Source organism: Diadema antillarum, unplaced genomic scaffold, assembly GCF_040938485.1.
Source record: "Diadema antillarum isolate AM-2024a unplaced genomic scaffold, OU_Dant_1.0 seq00000364_RagTag, whole genome shotgun sequence".
Classification (NCBI taxonomy): Eukaryota; Metazoa; Echinodermata; class Echinoidea; order Diadematoida; family Diadematidae; genus Diadema; species Diadema antillarum.
In genome coordinates, this window is record NW_027271365.1 from 1,258,734 (window position 1) to 1,280,969 (window position 22,236).

Here is a 22,236-nt window from a genome sequence, read left to right on the forward strand (position 1 = left end):
AACAAAACATACGGTTTACTTTATAGTGAGGAGATAGAGGTGCTGTAGTGCTTTGCAAGGCTTACACGGCCATTGACGTATACATTGTATAATGCGTACGCGCCTGTTGCAGTTTTACGAGCCTTCACTGAATTTCTGCATTCTCTACAGTTTGTAGGTTGATGCCCACTGTCAGTGCGTGAAGAAAATAGAAAAAGCATCCATCTCGTAGCTGGCGCTCGCAATGGGTGCGATGTTGTACCCTTCAAGCACCCACAATGCGATCGCGTTTTGTGCGTAAGCGAGTTTATCAAGTGGTGGACGTATTGGTGGTGCTGTGCGCCATAGCTATACTAGCTAGCTGGCTGCATGTGCAATCGCGTCAATTTTACGTACGAAATGTGTTTAGTCCATACGCCTCATTCGCTGCGTCAAGTTCGATGCCCATAAAATCACGCATATGACGAGGAGCAATGTCGTGGAATAACTTTACATGGATACTCGCAAGGAGCATGAAAGTCCTAATGGGTGGAAACTTATTCATTTAGCCGGGACTGGATCGCCAGAGATCGAAAAGAATGTGTTGATTTCAGCTGTTGATTCCTCGCGTTGAAACCTCCTCCTCCACAAGTGAACACCCGCAAGACTGTACTACTACCAGTGGTGAAGCCAGTGGTAGCGTGCATTTCAGTCGCCGGGGCGTCGGCCGTTGTCACTTTTGGTGTGTGTAGGTACCTGTACACAAACTGTGTACTGGCTCACCGGTCATCCTGGCCCTCCTGTCTATGAGTAACCGACGGTCCCAGATAGTCACCATGGGTTTCCCAGATCGAGGAGAGGAAAACCTGATGCGGCAGACGTCGCGATGCAAGAACTTCCAGCCAAACATGTTCACCAAGACCAAGTGCCAAAACTGTTTCCGAACTCGGGAGGCACACGACCTCGGTGATGATGATGGCAGTAACGTAAGTCAATGCTATACGAGGGTTCTTTCAGTTCTTCGTTTAAACGTAGGCGTATAGGCTCCAACTCCTATAAACTGTAGAAATGAAATAGTCAACATGTTGTACAAATACTTGCAACAATTGCCCTGCTGGCTACAGAGCATCTAATCACTAATGTCCTTATTTTGTGTTGTACCCTGGTACTACAACTAACTTTACGGTTTGCAAATCATCAAGAAAAGAAAAAAGAAAATGGATAAAAAGCTGGTTGATATTTGAGAATTCATAATTATGCTAAGCTGATGTGTGATTATTGAATTCATAATTATGCTAAGCTAATGTGTGATTATTGAGCATGAGGTGATGTGATAATGTTTTGACTATTGAGACGTACCGGTACACTGCTGTATGTAGCTAGACACTTTCATAACCTGTTACTAGGGGCAACATATCACTTTGCGTTCAGCTCGCTAACGGAGAATAGAAAGGAAATATGACACCGCTGATCATGGAAACTGATATCAAGTTTGACAGGTAGATAAGTGTCTTGGCAATTGGGTACTCTAGTATCCAGATTAATGCTCTAGATTTTAGCACTTGAGTATGTCCTGGTTCAAGCTCCTTTAAAGCCATCATCTGGTTTAATGGTATCTGTCTGCCCGTACAGGCTGTGAGTTTAATTAAACGCTGTAGAAATTATGTTGATGCTATCATGATTATTACATCTTTGCATATTTATTTGGCTTGCAGTTGTAGACTACCTTTAAAACTTGAGTTGATACAAGGTGCAAATGTACATCTACAAAGAGATATATTTTAACATGATATATGCTAAATTGTGTGCAGATCTATTAAAGTGTCATTTACATTTTGTACATTAAAAAGTGCATAGCTAGAAAGTACCACTAGAAAGAAAAAAAAAATGTATTGGTCACATGCTAATGCTGTATATTGTGCATTGATTCCGTGAACTTTTTACATGAGCTCGCAGAGAGAGAAAAAAAAAAGTGATTCTGTTTGTTAGTGAAGCCTTTTTATTGCAGGTACCTTGTAGGAAAATAAACAAACCGCCTAAAGGGGGATTTGTGAATTCCAGGTATGGATTCAAGAATTTATAACAGAGGATCAAGTTTTGTTTTATAGTGCACTGACACTTCACTATGAAAATCTCTGTTTTGCTCAGTTGAGGATACAGTAGCACATGTACAGTGTAATAGTAATATCGTGAAAATATAGTCGTGCAACATGTACACTGTAAGCTCATGGCAGGTCAGATTTCTTGATAGATATAACGAATGAGTTAAAAATTAATTCAGTATGAAATCGAGGAAGCACTTCCTATACATGTCCCCCCCCCCCCCACACTCATTTTACAGTACCACTCCACTACCCTAGCCTTATTACATTTTGTAGCTTCCCATGCAGATCAATGTACAAATTTGTACATGTACATGTACAGTAGGATCTTGATTATCCGGCCATCGATTATCTGGATTCTTGTTATCCAGTCGTCGACTGGCTGACATTTTTTTTTGATGTTTTCATGTATTGTCAGTTCCAAATCTCCCTCAAAACAAACACATGTTTAACCCTTATCGTGTGAATGACGGGACATATTTCAATCATCGCAGCAAACTGTAATTGGTTGGACTACGATTTTAAAGGTTACATTTGCAATACCAATCTCTCAAGTATTCATTTGCCCCCAATGAGAAACAAACAAACAAAAATAAACAAACAGAAACCCCCAACCTTCAAGTGGAATTCTTCTATAAATGTATTCATTAATATACATGTAGCTTTTCAATTGCTTGTACGTGTAGTAATATATCTTTCTTGGAGTTTCTTAAATTACTAAAAGTCTGTGGTATTGGCTCAACAAGCAATGACCAATAATCCCTAATTGAGTGAAGAAGAAAGACAGGTGTACAAGCTAAAGTGGCAAGCCTCGCGCAGGATGACGGAGGTTAGAAGTGTTGCCACATTACATGCTGTTAACTTTATGAGCTATGACATATTGCATGTTTCACGCCTGATCAAAAGCCAAAAATGGGCTCTTATACAAAAGTACTTGTGTGACTCCACTCTAACTGCATTATGCTTGGCAAAAGAGTCTGTTTTGGTTTTGGAATACTGTTTGTATCATAGAGCAACAGTGCTCGACCTCTTGGCACAGGAATGACTGTTTGTCAAAAGCTGTGGTTGGATCTTCCCCTTTGCCTGGTTAGCTTGATGTATGCATGGGGAGCCAAGTGCCAATAGACGTAGCCCCCAACCTGAATTTGTGCATGTGTTTTTCTTCTCATCATTTTAGTGGCCAACTATTCACAAATTCAGGCCACACAGATGTCTAGATTGGGTGCTAAATAATACTGAGCAGTGTTATTGTCAAATTTAGAAGGAAATATATATATATTTTTTCAGAATACTTTGTATGTTTTTAACTAGTTTGGCATCATTTATAGTTTAAAACCATTCTCCGTCTATATCCCTCAACAGTTTTATGTAATGAGCCTATCAAAATGTGAAATGTCCTGGTGTTGCAGGGGTGTGATTATGGTCATGCATTTGGCAAAAAGTGAATTCTGTCATTCTCCTTTTTGATCTCATTTGTTAGTGCTTCATTTCACATGAGGTTTTACTTTTTGGAAGATAGTTCACGTATAGTATCTGAATTGAGTTTGATTCTGATCTACATTGAAAGCTGGGATAAGTTTTTGCATCAGATGAGCGATGTGCGGTGTCTAATCTATACCTTTTTATTGCCGCGGGGCCCCGCGAGACCCTGGAATCATCTTAAAAGTCTTCTCCCTGTCTCTTTTCCCTTTTCCGACCCTGCTACCTCTCCTTTCCCTCCAGATCTCTCGCTTGATGTCATAGGTTTTGTTTATTGTCACCGGGTATTGATCCTTTCTGTGGGACGTTCAGAGCACTGTCGCTTGACCTTGCTCCGGATAAAACACGAATGAGGTCATTAGAAGACAACACTCTCCTCGCACTACCCACATTTATGTGTACAAGCAATGTATGTAGCACTCCCCGCATGCTTACACATTACGTAAAGACCAGTCACTGTGTACACAACAATCCACAATGTGTGCGTGGGCCAACTGAATAAATCTTGACTGTTTTGATTTCATTGCAGTTATTGTACTCTTTCACGGAAACTTAATTGAAAGTAGCATGCACTTAATTTTTTTTCCTTCTTGTTCAAAGGACCTACTACAAGGTCATTCTTGATGCAAAAGCTTTGTACACACACTCATATAATCAACAAGAAATGCTTTTTTGGTACCTCCTATGCGTGGGGTGTGTGGATTACCAACCCTTTCTGTGTGTCAACAAACAAAACATTGCCCAGTATGTACTGTTAAAGAGATAGGCCTACACTGCATTAACTATTATGATGACATGAGTATATGTACGTGAGTATAAAGATGACACTACGCATTAAAGAGATTGCCCAACAAGGTATACAACACAATGTTATATGTACAGTTTGTAAGTTCTACACTACAACCTGTATGTGAGGCCATTTTAGCATTAGTACTATACAATGTATACAAGTAAACATTGTAGGCCTACATTGTATTTACTAAGTGTACCCCTGCTGTATGCACAAATGATTAGCCATGTTCTAAGAGCCTGCATACCACACCAATGAAACACACTGTGACCTGAGAACATTAAAAAAAAAAATTAACGTAATGTTTCATTTGACCTCTTGACTTGAGTGGATACAGACACACAAATGTTACATACAAAGTGTACCGATATATCACTATGAACGTTGTACATTGTACGTGTACATGCTAATGAAATGGTCTGCAGTTACCATACATGTATGTAGTGTATGTTGTACATCCTGGATATTAAACAGCATTTATGGTCACTTTGTGATGTTTGTAATTAGCATTTTTGTTTGTATACTGTTACTGACTGTAATACAAATGCCCTTTTTACAGTAACTTTCTTTCAGATTTCTTTCTAATCTGAAGTTCTAGAGTGCAAAACCCATACCTGCACACACAGGTAGAGAATAACCTGAAAAATACATACTACAAGTACAATTATGTGCGTTGCGACCTTGGAATATAAAATTGCTTTTCCAAGAATCGGCTCTTAGTGCATATTAAACCAGCTGCTGGGCAGTAAATCCAGTCAACTTTTCCCTCCTGAACAAAAGGCCCTATGCGATACATTATACAACTACCTGGTATTACATGAGTAAATGTGCACATTGTACTGTACATTTTGAATGTGTGTGCACAGTATTTTAGCAGCCTTGGCAGATGTTCTTTAGGTGATTGTCAACAGCTTCTTTCCATCATATGAAATTGGTATGACTGTGTGTGTGTGTGTGTGTGTGTGTGTGTGTGTGTGTGTGTGTGCAGTCATTGTTGGAGCTTGCGTGTATGGTTGTATTTAATCCCACCTTGATGACAATGTGATACATGCTGTATGTACCCTAACCGCAGCAGCGACCCCATACGGACAAATACGTACCGTAAAGGGGTCGCACAGCAAGGCCTATCCTGTCACGGAAGCACCTGATATGGCTTAGCATTTACGTGACCAGAGACCAAAATACAGGGTTTTATACTGAAATTAGTAGCCTTACTCTTAGATAAGATACTTACAATCACAGCAGGCGAAGTCGATTTACAATATGATCTGTTTTGAGAGCCCTGTGAAAGAGTTTATCCGAGGGTTTTAAAGTCCTACCGCATTTCGTATTGTGGTACGACTTACACAGCGCATGCGCGAATATGGATAAAACGTAGCACATACTATAATACGCAATGTATGCGTGTGGAAAATAACCCGGACGGCTCGCTGAGATCTGAAATGAATATTCATGAGATGTAACAAAAAAGAACGCATGCTGGGCGCTGATTTACTATCGGGCCTACCGGCACTTATTAATTTCGTTTTTAAAGCACATTTTGAATGTGTGGTTCATTATTTATTTGCAATAAAGGAAGTGCACACATAATGAACATCTGGAGATATGACGGATTAAGAAAATAACAGGTGATTTTCATGATAGAGGGTATGTTTGTTTCTTTGTTTGTTTCTTTATTTGTTTGTTTTTTAACAGTCTGCAGGGGCAATGTCCCAGATGTCTCATCTATAAATCAAGTTTCCTTTCACACTGTAAAATGTTGTACATTCACAATGGGCTCCACTCACAAGCTCTGCTTCTTGGGGACTCATATTCATTTTTGCTTCATGTTTATTATCTGCTGTGATTTGATTTGAATACACTTCTGTTACATACATGTCTTGTCTATTTTCAATGTTTCAGGATTGTTTGATTATTTATTAAAGAGACCTTTCTTTTTTCAAAGAATTCCACCGTATGGGAATCCTTTCCTGTCTTTTTCTTTCGGGCATGTCACTTGCTGTTTGATTGTGTGTGTGTGTCTGCACGCATGTGTGTTTAATGATTATTTGTGTGTAACAAGTTGGATGAACTGGAAGCTAAATTTCTATGTACTGTGATATACAGATCAATAAAGTTGACTCTGAGTAGTCCTTCATTTTCTTCATTCATTCATTCATTCATTCATAGCAATGGGACAAGAAGTGTCTTCCGAAATTTTTATATCAGAATGTCATTATTTCCTTTTTTTTTAAATCTGATTTTATCATTTTTGCAGTGTTCTCCTGGATTTTTTTTTTCATTCTCATGAAATATAGATAAAGTTTTAGACTGGCTTTCATCTTAAAGGTATGATGGATTGGTTAATGAAAAACTAGAAAGTAACCCTTTCAGATCCATCCATATGGTCATGGGGATTGTATTCCACTGCTCCCTATGTCATTTTCAAAACATTTAGTGTCTTTTTTTTTGCACTATTATCGACACTATATCTAATAACACTATACACTCAATTATAGCTTCATATTGATATTGTTATTTATACATACGAGTGTGTGATACACCTTTTATGTATTGGTGATGGTAATGTACAAGCATATTCATACACTTATTCTCTTCCTTCTCATTCGCATTAGGAATAAAATAAGCACTAAATTATTATGTCATGTCCCTAGTACTCATTCTCATGATCGTGATACTATATACCTGGGGAGGGAAGGTGACAATAATGCAAGCCTTTCTATTCGTGTTCAATCAATAATCATTTTTCCTTATCTCATAACCATGCTTGCTTTAATTGATCGATATTTTAATATTATTAATATGTCATCAGAACCTGCCTTGCTTGATAAATTATATAAGATTATGATAGTGATATAATGATTATCATTATCATGATTTGAAATATCTAATCATAACTAGTACCCTGTATGGCTTCAGTTTGCTACTTTCACTGTACTTATTGATGCCATTGCATACTCACTTTATCCAAGATTTGGTGATGGAAACCAAAACAAACGCTCTTGCCAAACCCAGTTGGCAATATCATTAAGGTGTCCTTCTGTTTCACTGTGCTTTCCATTATTTCTACCTGCTCCTCTTTAAACTTAATTCCAGCCTCCTCCTCTAATTCCTTGATAGCATCTTTGAACTCCATGATGATGATACTGATAGCTATGAATGGTCCGAGAACTACGAGCAACATTGTACATATGTACATATATGGCAGATGACGTAAACATGAATATTCATTTGCGCATGCCCAGATCAATTTACTTACGTGATATTTTCAAAATGGCGAGCGGCAGTGTCGATAGTGTCGAGTGGGGTTCCAGCAAAGATGATGGCGATTTCTCTTGTTTTCGGAGGTAATGGTGAGTAATACATAGTCGGCTAAAATATTCAACATTATGGTATTACAACATGTGGCTTTTTGTTGCGAATCCATGTGTCGTTTTGAACGGTGAGTTTGTGACAGAATTGTACGCGTCGCAGTACTTCCTAAAAATCGCATGGGATGCTTCGGGGCGCTGTTACTGTGTTACAGCGCCCCGCGACGGGGTTATATGTACCCTTGATGACTCTGGGTGGTGCCCTATTCATTATGTTGTTGGAATCAGCCTTCAGCCACGCTGTTGTGTCTACGTGTACCGTACCTCTATAATAATAAAGGCTCTTTTTCAGTGGAACAGAAATTATGTGTTCTACCTTGTATGGCTTGCTTTTCTGGATGTCACACCCTATAGACTCCTCTGTAGTCATATAGGGAGCTGTTAAAGGAATTACATACAGTCGTACACTGTATCATTATGGCATACAGTTTAAATTTATACCTCTTGTTGCAAAAGCTATGACAACAACTTGAAGAACAAGAGTGTTGCATATATTAGTTTCTGGTGAAATGTATTAAGATATCAGGTCCTACAACGTAGGCCTATTGTACATTGTACATATCTAGTACTCACTGATAAAGCCCTATTGAATTTTAATTCTGGCGATTCAAACGCTGTTCTTTCAAGTCTCTCTCTCTTTCCTTGCCTCACGTTAAATCAACATTAATGAGCAATATGACTTAAAAGAGACACAATCCTTGTGCTGTTGAAATGACTACAATGTACAGGCCCATCAATGTGTCAAGCAGGTTTTAAAGGACTATTTAAGTATAGGCCTATAGGCCTACAGTGTAATTAGTCAAGTTCTTATGACTTTTGCAATACTCTGTCTGAAAAAAAGTCATTGAGAAAGTGTGGTACAAATGTAGAAGTATACAATTACCTGTATGTAACATGATGTTGACAGATTCCTGGTTATACAACTGGTAGTATAGAGTGTGCTACAGCAATATTCATAGATGCCTATCTTTTTTTTTTCAGTTGTGATTGATCAATATCAGTATATCAGGGAGCTGAGCATAATGGAACCCCTTTCCCAGCCATATGGCAGAGTATTGATTCAGTTGTATGCCCTGATTACGGAACAGATTCACCACACGGCTCTACAAAATTTAAGTGACCCCCCTTCCTTTAGTGGTTGAACTCTTAACATCACACATGCATAGGATGGTGTATGCCGATGAAGTAGAGGTCAAAAGTGCAACCCTGCAAATGGTAGATAGCGTTCGCTTGCTCGCGCTATGAATGTTGTGCTGCATACATACATAGTATGTATGTGCACATGTACATGTAGTAAACCAATATTGCGTTGATCGGAGTAATATTTTGTTGCGAATATATTGTTTAGCACTTTTGTACTGTTTGGCATGGACCCCGTGAGCTTTGTACAACCGTGGCACTGCAAACGTTGCTGTATTAAAGTGATGTGCACTACAGATCAGTTTCATGTATCCTGTTAGTTTCTTTGCACATGGGTACTATATATGATAATGTGTCCAGTTGCAGGTTGTTTCTACAGAAGGGGTAGTGGTAAGGGGAGTTTTCATCTCAGGCAGGGGTCGCACTTAACTTTTTTTTAAACTAGCCAGGCGGACTACTTAGAATCAATTTTGACACTGAAGCAATATTTTGGCTAGCCAGACGGACTAGTAACTTCAGAATTTTATGATTTTTAGCTAGTCCGACGTGATTTTGGGTGGCCAATGGCCAGCGGACCATCGCCAATTTCGAACCCTGATCTGATGGTTAATGTCTGTAGTAAATCCTCTGCATCTTTGTGTAGCAAGGTACATTTTACATATGAATGTATGTACAGTACTTGTACATTGTGTACCATACAGTATCTTCTCAAATTGCCTTTTCTCATTTTCTAAAATGGTATCTTTCTTGTGGAATGGTAATTTTGACAGCCAATACAAGTTTATATAGGCCTGGTTCTTATACCACAACTTGGTATTTTATATCAAATTGATCTTTACACTCTGCTTGGTTTGGCGACTTACAGTGTATGTGTGTACAAATGTAGGTCTGTAATGAGCCCATTGCCCATATTGCAATCTTGCCTTAAAGTGTATTTACAATGTTCTGATTAGATACTTAACAACATGCTTTCTACCATTGCACATTGCAGACTACAGTTGTATAGTAATTCCACTTGTTGGTTTTGTGTTTTACAGGGTACTAGTACATGTAGGTAGACAAATGGGCCCCTGGGTACTTAACATAGTTTCTGTTGTGCCAAGACAATGAGCAGCATTGTTTTTAAAATGTTTGTGGTAGCCTTTCACCTTGTTTGATTTTAAAGGAGCCATTTCACTTTCCATGTGTGCTCATCATTCAGTAGTCGGCATTGCAAAGTAAATCAGGCCTGAGGAGGAGGATGCATGTTGTCAAAACTCTGGAAGTGTTATGATAGCCAGCATTAAAGCTTGGCAGGAATCGTCCAGGAAATGCCTGCCTTTCTACGACTTCCTGGACAGGCGTTATGGCTGCCTCTGAGTTCCCTCCAACTTTAAAGGCGCAGTATTGCCCTGGGCGAAATCCACCTTCCTCTCATTTCCATTCCCTTTCTTTTAAGTGTTTAGGGCCTACAGGTAGTATTATGCAGATAATGATACATACAGTGCTGTAACCTTGAGCCGCAAGGGTAGATTTCTTACTGTGTTGTAAGTTCTACACTACAAAAAATAATCTTATATTGTAGCAAGGAAATAATAAGGCAGAGGAACTATGTACATACAGTGTAGTAGAGAGGAGATTCAACTTTGAGTGATACCAGTGTGCCAGTGTACATTGTACAACTGGTGATAGTAAAATACAAGGCTTCTTTACAATGTACAGCTTTGTATGTGCCGTAGTGATGATCTGTCTTTAACGGTGTGTTGGAATACATTGTATATGTGACTCTATGATCAAAATCTTTTTCAGGAATGTACAGATCTGAATGTTGGGCCGTGTGATTGATGTGATATTTGTCTCATCCTCTTTACTTCACCGTAAACAGAATTACTAAATGTACACTTGTAGAGATTTCAATTTAAAATGAGAAAAATTACAATGTGCATTTTTATCGAACTGTAATTACTCAGCTTTACATAAATGTACCGTTGATTGAGTTTGCCTCTTTTGATGATAGAAATCTGTGATCAACTGTCATGAATTTTAAATCAAAGTGCAGATGACTTTTGTACCCTAGTACTTAGGAAGTGACCATATTCAGCAACAAAATGGTCTTTATTTATTTACTCAGGGTACGCTATACTTCAAACAACAATGTTTACCTGAACTTTTACAGGTCGAGTGATTCTTATTCTAATTTCGCTATTCAGCATTTTATCTAAAACCAGCTGTCATTTTCTTGAAACTATTAAAAGCTGAGTGTGTTTATAATGCATTGTCCTGCATTTTAATAGATTTTTTTTTTTTTGGGTAGGCCTGTAGGAGACCGTCGCTACATGTAAACAAGCATCACTATTGTCCATTGCATTGCAGTACAAATGTACAAGATGTACATGTACATGTACATCTCTAACTGTATAGCTCTGAAATGTAATATTTCTGTGTGTAAACATTACATCAGACACAACAATAAGCTTATATTAAAGTGCAGAGAAGTAATTGTTAAGTTTGCTTATTTGTGGCATGCTGCAGCTTTGATGTTATCTGGCATTTGTTCATGAAATCGTTTATTGGTTGTGAGGCAATAACATCATCTCTTTCGTATATCATATATCAATTTGTGTAAAGTGTGGTTATGAGCAATATTCTTATTTTGTGTTCAAATATTTTACAGTCTGAGATTCTGTCACTTTCTTATACTATGGTCATCCACATAATTTATACAAAGTAACTTATAGTACCTTTTTTTGAGCTTACTCATTTTAATAGTGCAGTCAATTGGAAATCGAGTCGACCGGATTTACCTCAATTGGAACTTACACACTTACTTTGTGTGTTGTAGTTCAGTCATAGAATGTTCTGCAGAGTTGTCATTATTGTGCATGAAATGAAATGTGGTGGCAAATGCTAAACATCCTATACGTACAAAATATGTTTTGTATGCATCAACCATGATTTCCTATTAACAGTTTGCCAGTACAAGGTAATGATGCAGGCCCTACAAAATTTGTACGACCTATTTAACATACATACAATGTAAAGTTTCTTTGTGCACATGCCGATACATGTGTCCCCGCGGGAGACGATATGATTTAATTGTAGGGTTGAATTTCTATCATGGAGTAACACTACCAGCAACTATGAGCTGAATGTGGTGCAAATCAAGTTGTCAAAGTGGAATGGTGTAATTCATCTGGGCATCATGGCTGTGAGAGACACAGCTTTGAGTATCACCTTACATGTTTGAGGAGGTTATGTTGACAAGATTGATATAGTACAGTGGTCTTTGTGCGGGTTGTGATTTCACATAGTAGTTCACGATTGTACTGGAATGTTTTACACAGACAGTGCAAAAGGGTTTGCATGTATTGAATATTGCTATTTTTTAAACGTAAAACTGCATACAACATGTATCTGCCTGGTGTTAATTAGTGGCATTTGTCCTCATATAAAGGGCATCTGTGCTAACATGGATATTTGAAGATGATCAGGTTTCTGCCAAATATTTTTGTCTTTTATTCATTGTGTTTTTAGTTTAGCAGATTAGCCCTCCTGCTAGGATTAGCTGCAATGTAGCTAGAAACTCCTCTGCTGCAGGGCTGTGCAACACATACAAAATACAGTTATGTAGGATCACATATTAAATGTTGTAAGGAATAATGGTTGCAGCAATGGCTTGGTTGTCTTGTTTTGACTGGACTGATATCTGTGATGGTTTGTATGCAGGCTTGTAAGATACATGTATGTGTATGGCTCTGATATTTAAACAAAATTTAAATATAAAATGAATATGAAGATTCTTTAGATAGTAAAATTCAGGGACTGCAGTAGCACAGTTTGTTTACACGAGACAGAAAAAAAAAAGCAACTCCCTGATGATTGTTAGAAGAGACTTTAAAATAAAGTGGATTGATATGAGTAGTGTCATCCATTGAATATACAGCACGCTTAAAGGGAACACAAACCCAAAGAGCAATGTGGATTGAGTAAAAGCAGTAACATTAGTAGAACACATCAGTGAAAGTTTGAGGAAAATCGGACAATCGATGCAAAAGTTATGAATTTTTAAAGTTTTGGTGTTGGAACCGCTGGATGAGGAGACTACTAGAGGTTATGACGTATGAGAGGACCACAATATAAAGAAAATATAAAAGGAATTCCACAAAAATTAACTTTTCTAGCAAAATGAAACAGTACTTGCCTAACCGCTTTCAGAAAACAGGGGGAATAAGTGCTACCCCTAACATATGTCAGTATCAAGTTGATGGAATTTGTAATTTTCATGAAAAATGAATTTTTATTGAATTCACTTTTTATTTTCTTTATATTGTAGTCCACTCATACGTCATAACCTCTAGTAGTCTCCTTACCCAGCAGTTGCAACACCAAAACTTTAAAAATTCATAACTTTTGCATCGATTGCCCGATTTTCCTCAAATTTTCACTGATGTGATCTACTAATATTACTGCTTTCTCTCAATCCACATTGCTCTTTGGGTTTACTTTCCCTTTAATCTAAAATGTGCGTTGAGTAAAAAGTTCCCTGTCGCTGTAGAGCACCAGTCAACATCTGTTTGTTGTGTGTGTGTTTGTGCTTGTGCTTGTATGTGATGCAGAAGACCTGATGTTTCTGATAGTGATACCTACTTTGAGATTCTTGTCCGTGTTCTGACGGTTTGTCACATGATTTCATGGGTCTTGCAGTGATCCCATGAGTTGGGGGTAGAGAAGACGCAAAATCCTTCATGCATGATTTCAGTGCTACTGCTAGAGTATAAAAGGTTGCACAATAGGGGTACCAGATGCTGGCCTAAGCCTCGAGGAGACATTACGTCTTAGAGTAGAATCTCGGTTTGTGCCAAGAGTTGGCCAGCGGTTTACCAGAGCCTCCAGTTGCCCTTACATACTACAGTCACAAAACATTCTCTTAATAGACTGAACACAACCTTTGTCTAATGGGGGGTTACCTGTGGAACCTTGCTTGTGCAGGTAGTGCACCTTGATAGGGTGTTAGGGGGATTATATTATAATGACAGCTTTGTCACAGGGCAACGGATTAGAGTTTAATCTCTTTCCCTGCTTTAATTGATCCGTCTGTCTGGGCTCTCTTGGTAGTGGTTATGAGATTCTGATCAACCAGAGGAAGAGATGTCCCACACTGGACATATCATTCTCCTACAGTGTATATCTCCCTTTAGCATTTGCTGGAGAGTGGAGTGGTACAGTTGTCAATTATTAGTTGACCACAGATTATGACCACAGAGTATTAAAAGGCATGCTTTGTTTTGTCACAAGCACATGTGCATGTGCAATAGTTGTCCAACCAGGCTGGACAGCCAGGAAGAATGGCTTGACCAAACCAGCAGTGGATTGGGTAGAAGAAAAATTGTTTCTCTGAAATTCTCCTTTCTCTTTAAAAATCATTGTTTGTTGAATATTTGATTTCATGTATTTCCAATATTTTTTGTAGGTATCCATTCCCAAATAGGAGACAAATATTTATAGAATTAAAGTGATTTTTTTTTGTCATTGTGAAGTCATGAACTATAAGTTTAGTCAGCAAAGAGATTCTACATGGTAAATCCCAGCTTGCATTGTAATTGATGAGAAATGAAGAGAAAGTTTACTGTCTAAAAGTTCTGTGATGACATTGTAAATACACAATGGTTTAGTACATTGCACCTGTGATTGTATGGATGCTATACATAGGTTTCATCTCAGAGAAAGGAACTGATGAAAAGGGAGAATGTGGGGGGGGGGGGGGAGGTGGGTGGGGAGAGAAGGAAAAGAAATAAGAGAAAAGAAATAAAGAATGCAAGAAAGAAAGGCTGATGAAAAAACACAACTGTGTGTATTTATGCAAATAAGGGGCAGGGCTAATCAGGGGCTAAGCTTCCTTGGAATGCTTGGCTGGTTGTTATGTACCCTCCCTGCCATTGTAACCTCCCTCAGGCTCAGAAGTGTCGTAAACAGAGCCAGGGTCTGTGCAAAGATCCTGGTCTATTGTTGCTGGCTGTTGTGTATATTTTTGGGGGGTTGGAGTGAAAGAAGGAGGAGAGTGGGTATTTAGAAGAGGGATAGATGAAAAAAAGGAGGGGGGGGGGGTGGGCACTGGGGGATGGTGTCAGACACCCAAAGCCAAGACAATTTCATCTGTGTGAAGACAGAGATTACACTGCCCTGACATGATGCTGCTATAGCATAAATAGGCCCACATAGCACATAGTTTGTAGTTGAATGAATTTTGTTATCGGGTGGGGGGGGGGGGGGGGGGGGTTGGTGTATACATGTATGCAAGGTGATAATATTTTGTCATGCAACCAAAGAGCTAATATGCATTAATCTTCCCTACTGACTTCTCAGTTCAGACAAAGCTCGGTTCAAGGAAATTTTACTACAGTGTAACATACCTTGTACACTGCATGGGATGTTTCATAATTTCTTCACAAGACCATGAGTGAGATAATGATAGTGTTTAGATGAAGTATAGCGCTTCTCTGTGTCTCCATGTATCAAAGCTTCTAGTGACAAAAAGTAGGCCTACAGTTTGTATTACACCTTGTGTATGTCGGCTATGTAGCAAATGATTAAAGTGTTTTTTTTTATTATGAAGTATAAAGAGAGAGTGAACGAAAATGAGAGAAAAAAGAGCGAGAGAGGGGTGGGAGATCGCAGTATGCATAGGGGTATGTACATTACACAAACTACATACCCACTGTGTCAATTTTGATGTGGAATACAGATTGATAGAAATTGACTTGTTAATGCCTCATTGCCCAATTGCTGGCTCAGAAGGATGACAAACCTAATCTTTGATGCTCAAAAGTAGATATCTCTCCATTACACAGTGGGTAACCTTTGCCACTCAAATCTGTTTCAATTATATCACAGCACCATCAAAAAAAAAAAAAAAAATCAAGGGATTCAATTGCTCATACAGCCAACAATTTCAAGGCAAATGAAGCTATAAAACAAAGCTGTGGGTATCCAGCCCAAAACAGGAACTCAGCCGTAAGATGACGCATAATTCTCATGTTATGTGCTGGAAATCAAATTTGATGTCTTTGTTTTCCAGAGGATTATTCACACCTCTCCTTATTTTGTATCTCATGAAAGTGGAAGGTAGTACCCCCAATATCATTGGACTAGTCTAAAGTGAAATGCCAAATATTAGAGACCATGTCACTCGTACTGGTCTGTGTACAGAGAAATTTGTTATACACCTCAAATACAGTGTAGGCCCTACCCCTTAGTGGGCTGTATGGGTTGTCATTTACAGGTACATGGAGTGTTTGAAAGTACATGTGTTGTGTAGGACACTCACAAAATTGCAGAGTTTTTGCCAATTCTGCAAATGTAGTAATGATATTCAGGGTGGGCCAGAGTGTTGTTGGCTTCTTTGATATTGATCCCATGACACTTTGATTCCGCCCCTTTTTTAATATTTGTAAATACTTTTAACCGTGCCAGCAAGTTTTTTGACGTGTTGTGTGACTGCCTTTCGAATGTTTTCGTTAGCATGGGACGTTTATTGATAGCACAGCATGTGATATTGGGCCCCAATGTGCTCTGCTACAGTGATGAGTCATACAGTAGCATGGCATCCATGTTTAACTTAGCGAAATCCCATTGTGGCTGGGAATGATCACACAAATTGACATTTTTGGCCCCATTTCAGTACAAGAACCCCATTTGCAGGTTCCATCGATCCGCAAAATTGAACGGCGACAAAATACATGCTAGCAGAAACATGTATGCAGGACATTTTGTAATCTCTGTGCATGGAAAATTTAATAGTCACTTTAGAATGTAGGGTGTCCTAGACTAAAAAAACCCAAATTCTTAATATGCACATGAACAGCAGTTACTCAAATGCCAAGTAGGACATGACATATTGTACCTGTATTCATTCATTTATTGTTTAAATGTTGTCATTTTTGGATATTACATTGGTTGCCAGCCAAACATATTGTAGTTAGAGATTACTTGTGATCAAAACAAGTGCCAAGTGTTGCTTGTATTTAATGACTATCATAGCATTGAACAAACATGTGCATTGTTCATACATGTACATGTGTTTTCTATTAATCACATGTCAAATTGTACATAGGCACCTACATTTGTTTCCTATTAATCACATGACAGCGATCTTTGATACACTATAAATCTTAACGGTACTTAAAATCTGAAGCTATGTTCTCCCTTTTATTCCTTTGTATCTTTGATTTGCAAATATTTTGTGAGGTTTTTATTTTTGTGAATTTCGCGAGTCAGATGTTATTCCCCAATTTAAAGATACACAAAAATATTGACTGTGATCCTGACATGAGTGTGATGTGCACGCATACATTTCTCCATTCAGTACTGTACTCCACGATCGTAAATTTAACCACTTGTGAAATTGTTGGGAAGTCCCGATTCGTGAAAAAATTAGACTCGCTAGTTCATATGGCGTTAACAGTATTGTAGAGATTTTCTTAGTACCCAAAGTCAATTACTAAAGAAGTGATGTTTCATCTTCTCATGAATTATGCGCTCATTTCATGTGAGCCCATTGATTTGTGTACAGATGCAAGTTCATGGCCGATGTGTGTGTAGCTGATAATGGTATCATGTACACATGTACATAGTGTAGGCCTACAAAGCATATCAAGCAAGGATTGCGGTGATCAAGTCCCTGTACTTGTGCAAGGGGAATATGCCCCCAAAATCATTGCATTGGAAAGTGATTCAGAAATCTTACACATTCCTGGTGTTGATCGCACAGATTGTAGCTGGAGTTGTTGTCACTGTTGAATGGAACACAATGCAGCCATCATGGTTTAATAAAGGCGTCTTTGCCAGGCCATTGTGGTTTCTTATCAGAGCGGATCCCCTCCCGGCGATCAACAGCAATTCTCTTGGTACGATTGCATCCGCTGGCTTCTTTGACACAGTCCGTGCGGTTCTTCGCCGAATAGCCCACGTAGAGTAGGAAATAGCTGGGCGGTACAAAGAACATTATTCCTTGAAACCACAAAAATGTTAAGGAGTAGTCTCCAATTATTTTCTCTTTCTGCATTTGTGTGTGTGTACCTGTAATCAATGGATTTTGATCTGCTCTCTGCTGTTACTGTAGACCATCAGAATCGGCATCTAAAAAAGATTGACATCACATATACTTGTATTTGGATTATTTAATGGTCTACAATGTAATGTATGTGTCTTGCTGTATTCGTCATCTGTATATATTTGCTTTATTTGATATCTAGATGGAGATACAACAGTCTTGTACATGCCTGCACGAAAAGTTTGAAACCTTTGAATATATATTCCAGTGTTTACAAGGAATATCATTTGAGATGTTACATATGGGGTATTAATCAAAGAATGGCAGTTACTAGTGTGTACATGCATGATTTAATTGGTCAAAATCTATTCCTGTACATTGTATTGGGGGGGGGGGGGGGGGAGGAGATTGGAAGATGTTAGAAATTGGAGTTAAAGGACAAGTCCACCTTCATATACATTAGGATTGAGAGAATGCAGCAGTATTAGTAGAACACATCAGTGAAAGTTTGAGGAAAATCGGACAATCCGTTCAAAAGTTATGAATGTCTTAAGTATCTGCGCAGTCACTGCTGGATGAGAAGACTACTACAGTGTATGATGTCACATGCGTACAACTATATAAGGAAAATAAAAGGAGAATTTCACAAAACTTTACTTTTTGAATAAAGTGCACATTTCTTCGACTTGCTACTGACGTATGTTAAGGGTAATATTATTCCCCCTGCCTTCTGAAAGAGAGAAGTCGAGTGTTCTTTTGTTATGCAAGAAAAATGGAAATATGTTGAATTTTCTTTATTCTTTCTTTATATCGTTGTACTCATGTGACATCACAAGCTTACTTAATCTTTTCATCCAGCCGTGACTGAGCAGAAACTTCAAAAATTCATAACTTTTGAACGGATTGTCCGATTTTGCTCAAACTCTCACTGATGTGTTCTACTAATATTGCTGCATTCACTCAACCCACATGTCTATGAAGGTGAACTTGTCCTTTAAATTGGAGTTTAAACAGAAACAGTAAGAATTACCTGTATGGAAATTGCTTCTTCTATATTTGTTGTAAAGTCATGAACTTGGCCTTATTTGTCAAAGCTCTTTCCTGGCATTATTGCAAAGTTTGGTGTTTATGCTCTGCCCGCGCAAAAACGAATAGAACTACTTGGCAGTGGTAAAGGATTGGAAGAACTTTCTTGATATCCCCGACTCAAAAGGCCTGTCAGTAATTATGACGGCTTTTGACAGCTGATGCTGATGTATCTCTCTTGCTACACAAAACATGAAAAGATCGCCGGGGGACGGCGACCGTGATATCAAGAGAAAACCCGGCAGAAGTGGCTTTCATTGAACAAGTCAGGAATATCTACAGATGAGCACGTTTTTGACAGAATATCACACATTCCATTACCAGTGATGGATTTCATGATGAGATGAATAGATATATAGGTCACCAGGATTGCCCCATTTTTTTTTCCTCCAGCGACAACTGGACAGCCCAGATTTTGAAAATGAGAGGTCAACTGTGAACAAGTTTTCTGTCAGTCAAAAGCTGTCAGGCAAGGTGTAATGTGGAAAGTTATGGTTGGTCTCTATCAAAAGATTCCCTCAGGTGGACAATTCAGAAAGCATCTTGTGCAATTGTTTCAATTCTGGAATTTAACGGGATAATGGAGTAAATATGAGTCTTCCTATAATTTTAACAGATGTCCATTGGGCATCGTAACCTTCCTGGGGGGCGTTTCATCAACGAGTTCGTCGGGGGTTTTCACCGACGAATTTGCTATCAGCCAATCAGACGCAAGGATTTACACTGACAACTGTTAAAAGCTAATGAAATTCTTGGTCTGATTGGCTGATAGCAAATTCGTCGGTGAAAACTCCGACGAACTCGTTGATGAAACGCCCCCCTGTCTTGTCAATTTGTTGCAGTCCAACATCTGAATAATAAATTCCTGAAGTTTTCTGAAAATTATGTCCACTGAACATGATAAGATTTTGTTGATTCTGGTACAGTACTGTACTGTATACGCGTACAGATATTTTCGCGAATGACGAGGTCATGGACATTTTCGCGAGATGTTGTTTTTGCAAATCGACGCCGACGCTTACGTTAATGCTCTAATAACAAAGCGCATGGAGACAATTTCGCGTGTTGTTAAATTCGTGATCCAAATATGATTCGCGAAATTCGCGAAAATCAAACCCTCGCGAAAATAACAGCTCATACAGTATGTTGGGCATGCTGTATGCTTGGATGAAGTTTTCGCTATCAATTTTTGGTTGACCAAAAGCATAGGCCCTACTTCCAGTATTTTTTTCACAGTTATTAATGTTGTAATTTCTCCATCACTTTTCTCTCTATCAGTCCAAGAGAGAATAAGACGGGGTCCGATGTTTGCGATTATCCCTTTCTCCAACACATTGTCTTTTGTCTCCCCAATCTGTGTGAGCTGCAGTGCAAGGGTGACTGTTTATAATATTGCTATGTGATGTGGTGGTAGTAGTGATAATACCATCACAGAAATCCCCATCAGATATTACCCACAGTGCACTGCTCGAGAATTCCTCATTCCCAGTTCACCAGGGATTTAATTGCGGCCAGCGAGCGAGTGAGTCACGGCTCAAAACGAGACGTGAAGGCAGTGACTGTAGTGAGGGAGCAAGCAAGCTTGCAAGCAAGTGCAGGACAAAATACACTAACACAAGAAGAAGAAGAGAAAAGATCAATAAGGGAGATGCATCTTATGAACTTTACCAGGAATTCATCGATGTCAGATATTGGTTTCAGAAGTTGGTAGCCTAAGGGGCATATGGGTACTAGACAGTAAGGGTGAAATGATGTGTGTGATGCTGTGTGACTTATGATCAGCATCCAAATCTATGGTGTTGATCTTGTATTTTGGTATTGGAAGAAGCTGTACTGTAGCATATTAAATTATATTCCAATGTTTTTTTTTCCTCCCCCCCCCTCAACTTATTAGAAGAGAATCATACTTTAGCATAGGGATGCCTTACAGTGTGTATGTTCATGCGTGCACTGTACACATATATGTGTATAATATAGTGTAGGCCTACTCAGTATACTGTGCATTCATACTGGTCAGGAATATTGTAAAGGTATTGTTTACCATTGGGAGCAGTGATGTTAAAAATGTTCGAGTTATCATATATTTGATGCATGTGTGTACATCAGTTGTATCACAAACCATCTTTCCATATTGAAGATTTTGCAATAAAGCCTAAAATATAAGGAGATATCACTATCTTTCTCAATATACCATAACTGTATAATGCTTTAGTCTACAAACAATTCTATTAAAACTATTGTTCACATGTTAACAATACCTAACATTGATCATACTGATTGAAATTATTACATTGGTTGTTTCTATAGGTCCTACCTAACTCACATTTTAGAATTATTTTGAAGCACTAAAGCTGGGTCTTTATTTCATGTGCAAATGGTAAATAATGACTTCAATGTTATGCACCCAAATTAGAATGCAATGGTTGGTTTGCAACATTTGATATCTAGGCCTACTCTTTATGATGCCACTTACTATGCAGGAATTGTGTGGGTTTGCCAATGCCATGAAGGGCCCACATCCTCCATAGGCCCTACATGTATATTCCTGGCATACAAACCAGAAAGGATGACCACCTTCCAATTTGGAAATGTCACCAGACACAGACCTGTGCGCGGGGGAAAGTGACTTCCAGGATATAGGATATTTCTGGACCCAGAACAGTAATAGTGCAGCACAGTCTATTGCAGTGCCTATTTATGGTGTGAAAATTCCCCCCAAATTAGCAACAAGCGGCTCGGAAAGGAGAAATTTATACTCTGCCCGTGTGGGAGATAAATATGGATTGCACCGCTCTCAGATGAGTGTATAAGAGGTGTTCAAATGTATTGAACAGGTACAGGGACAGGTGTGTGATAAATATAGCGGGTGGTTGGAATAGTAGTTCTCTATCTCTCACCAATTGGTAGATGAATATATAGATAGATCAAATAGAAATGGTGTGTAGATAGTTAGATAGTTTGGTGAATTTTACAGGTAGGATAGATGAATAGAGATAGGGCCTATAGATTCTTTATCTAGATTTAGATAGACTGAGACAAAAATGGAAACAGAGATAGAAAGAGATAGATGAATAAAAGTGTATCGGGGCAATTTAACACCCCGAGGGCAATTACCTCCCCCCCCCCCCCCTGCTAAATACTGGTTAATGATAATGTTAGAATAATAAAGATTAGGTTCTTGGGTCTGTCCATGTCCATGTCCAATAAAAACACACATGAAATGCATCTGAAAGGTCAGGTGTAGAGTCAGTTTTCTGTGCGCTATTTAGACAGGGCCAATGA

General features: G+C 38.7%; 1 protein-coding gene across 3 annotated transcripts in view; it reads left to right on the top strand.

Moving 5' to 3' along the window:
• The first annotated feature begins 392 nt into the window (after positions 1-392).
• The window catches only part of LOC139731184 (uncharacterized), a 170,306-nt gene continuing 148,462 nt past the window's right edge, over positions 393-22,236 (top strand). For all 3 annotated transcript variants that reach the window (XM_071642066.1, XM_071642067.1, XM_071642068.1), the window contains exon 1: positions 393-944. In XM_071642066.1, the coding sequence (XP_071498167.1) occupies positions 765-944 (180 nt within the window). In that variant the 5' untranslated portion in view covers positions 393-764. The remainder of the gene's footprint in view (positions 945-22,236) is intronic.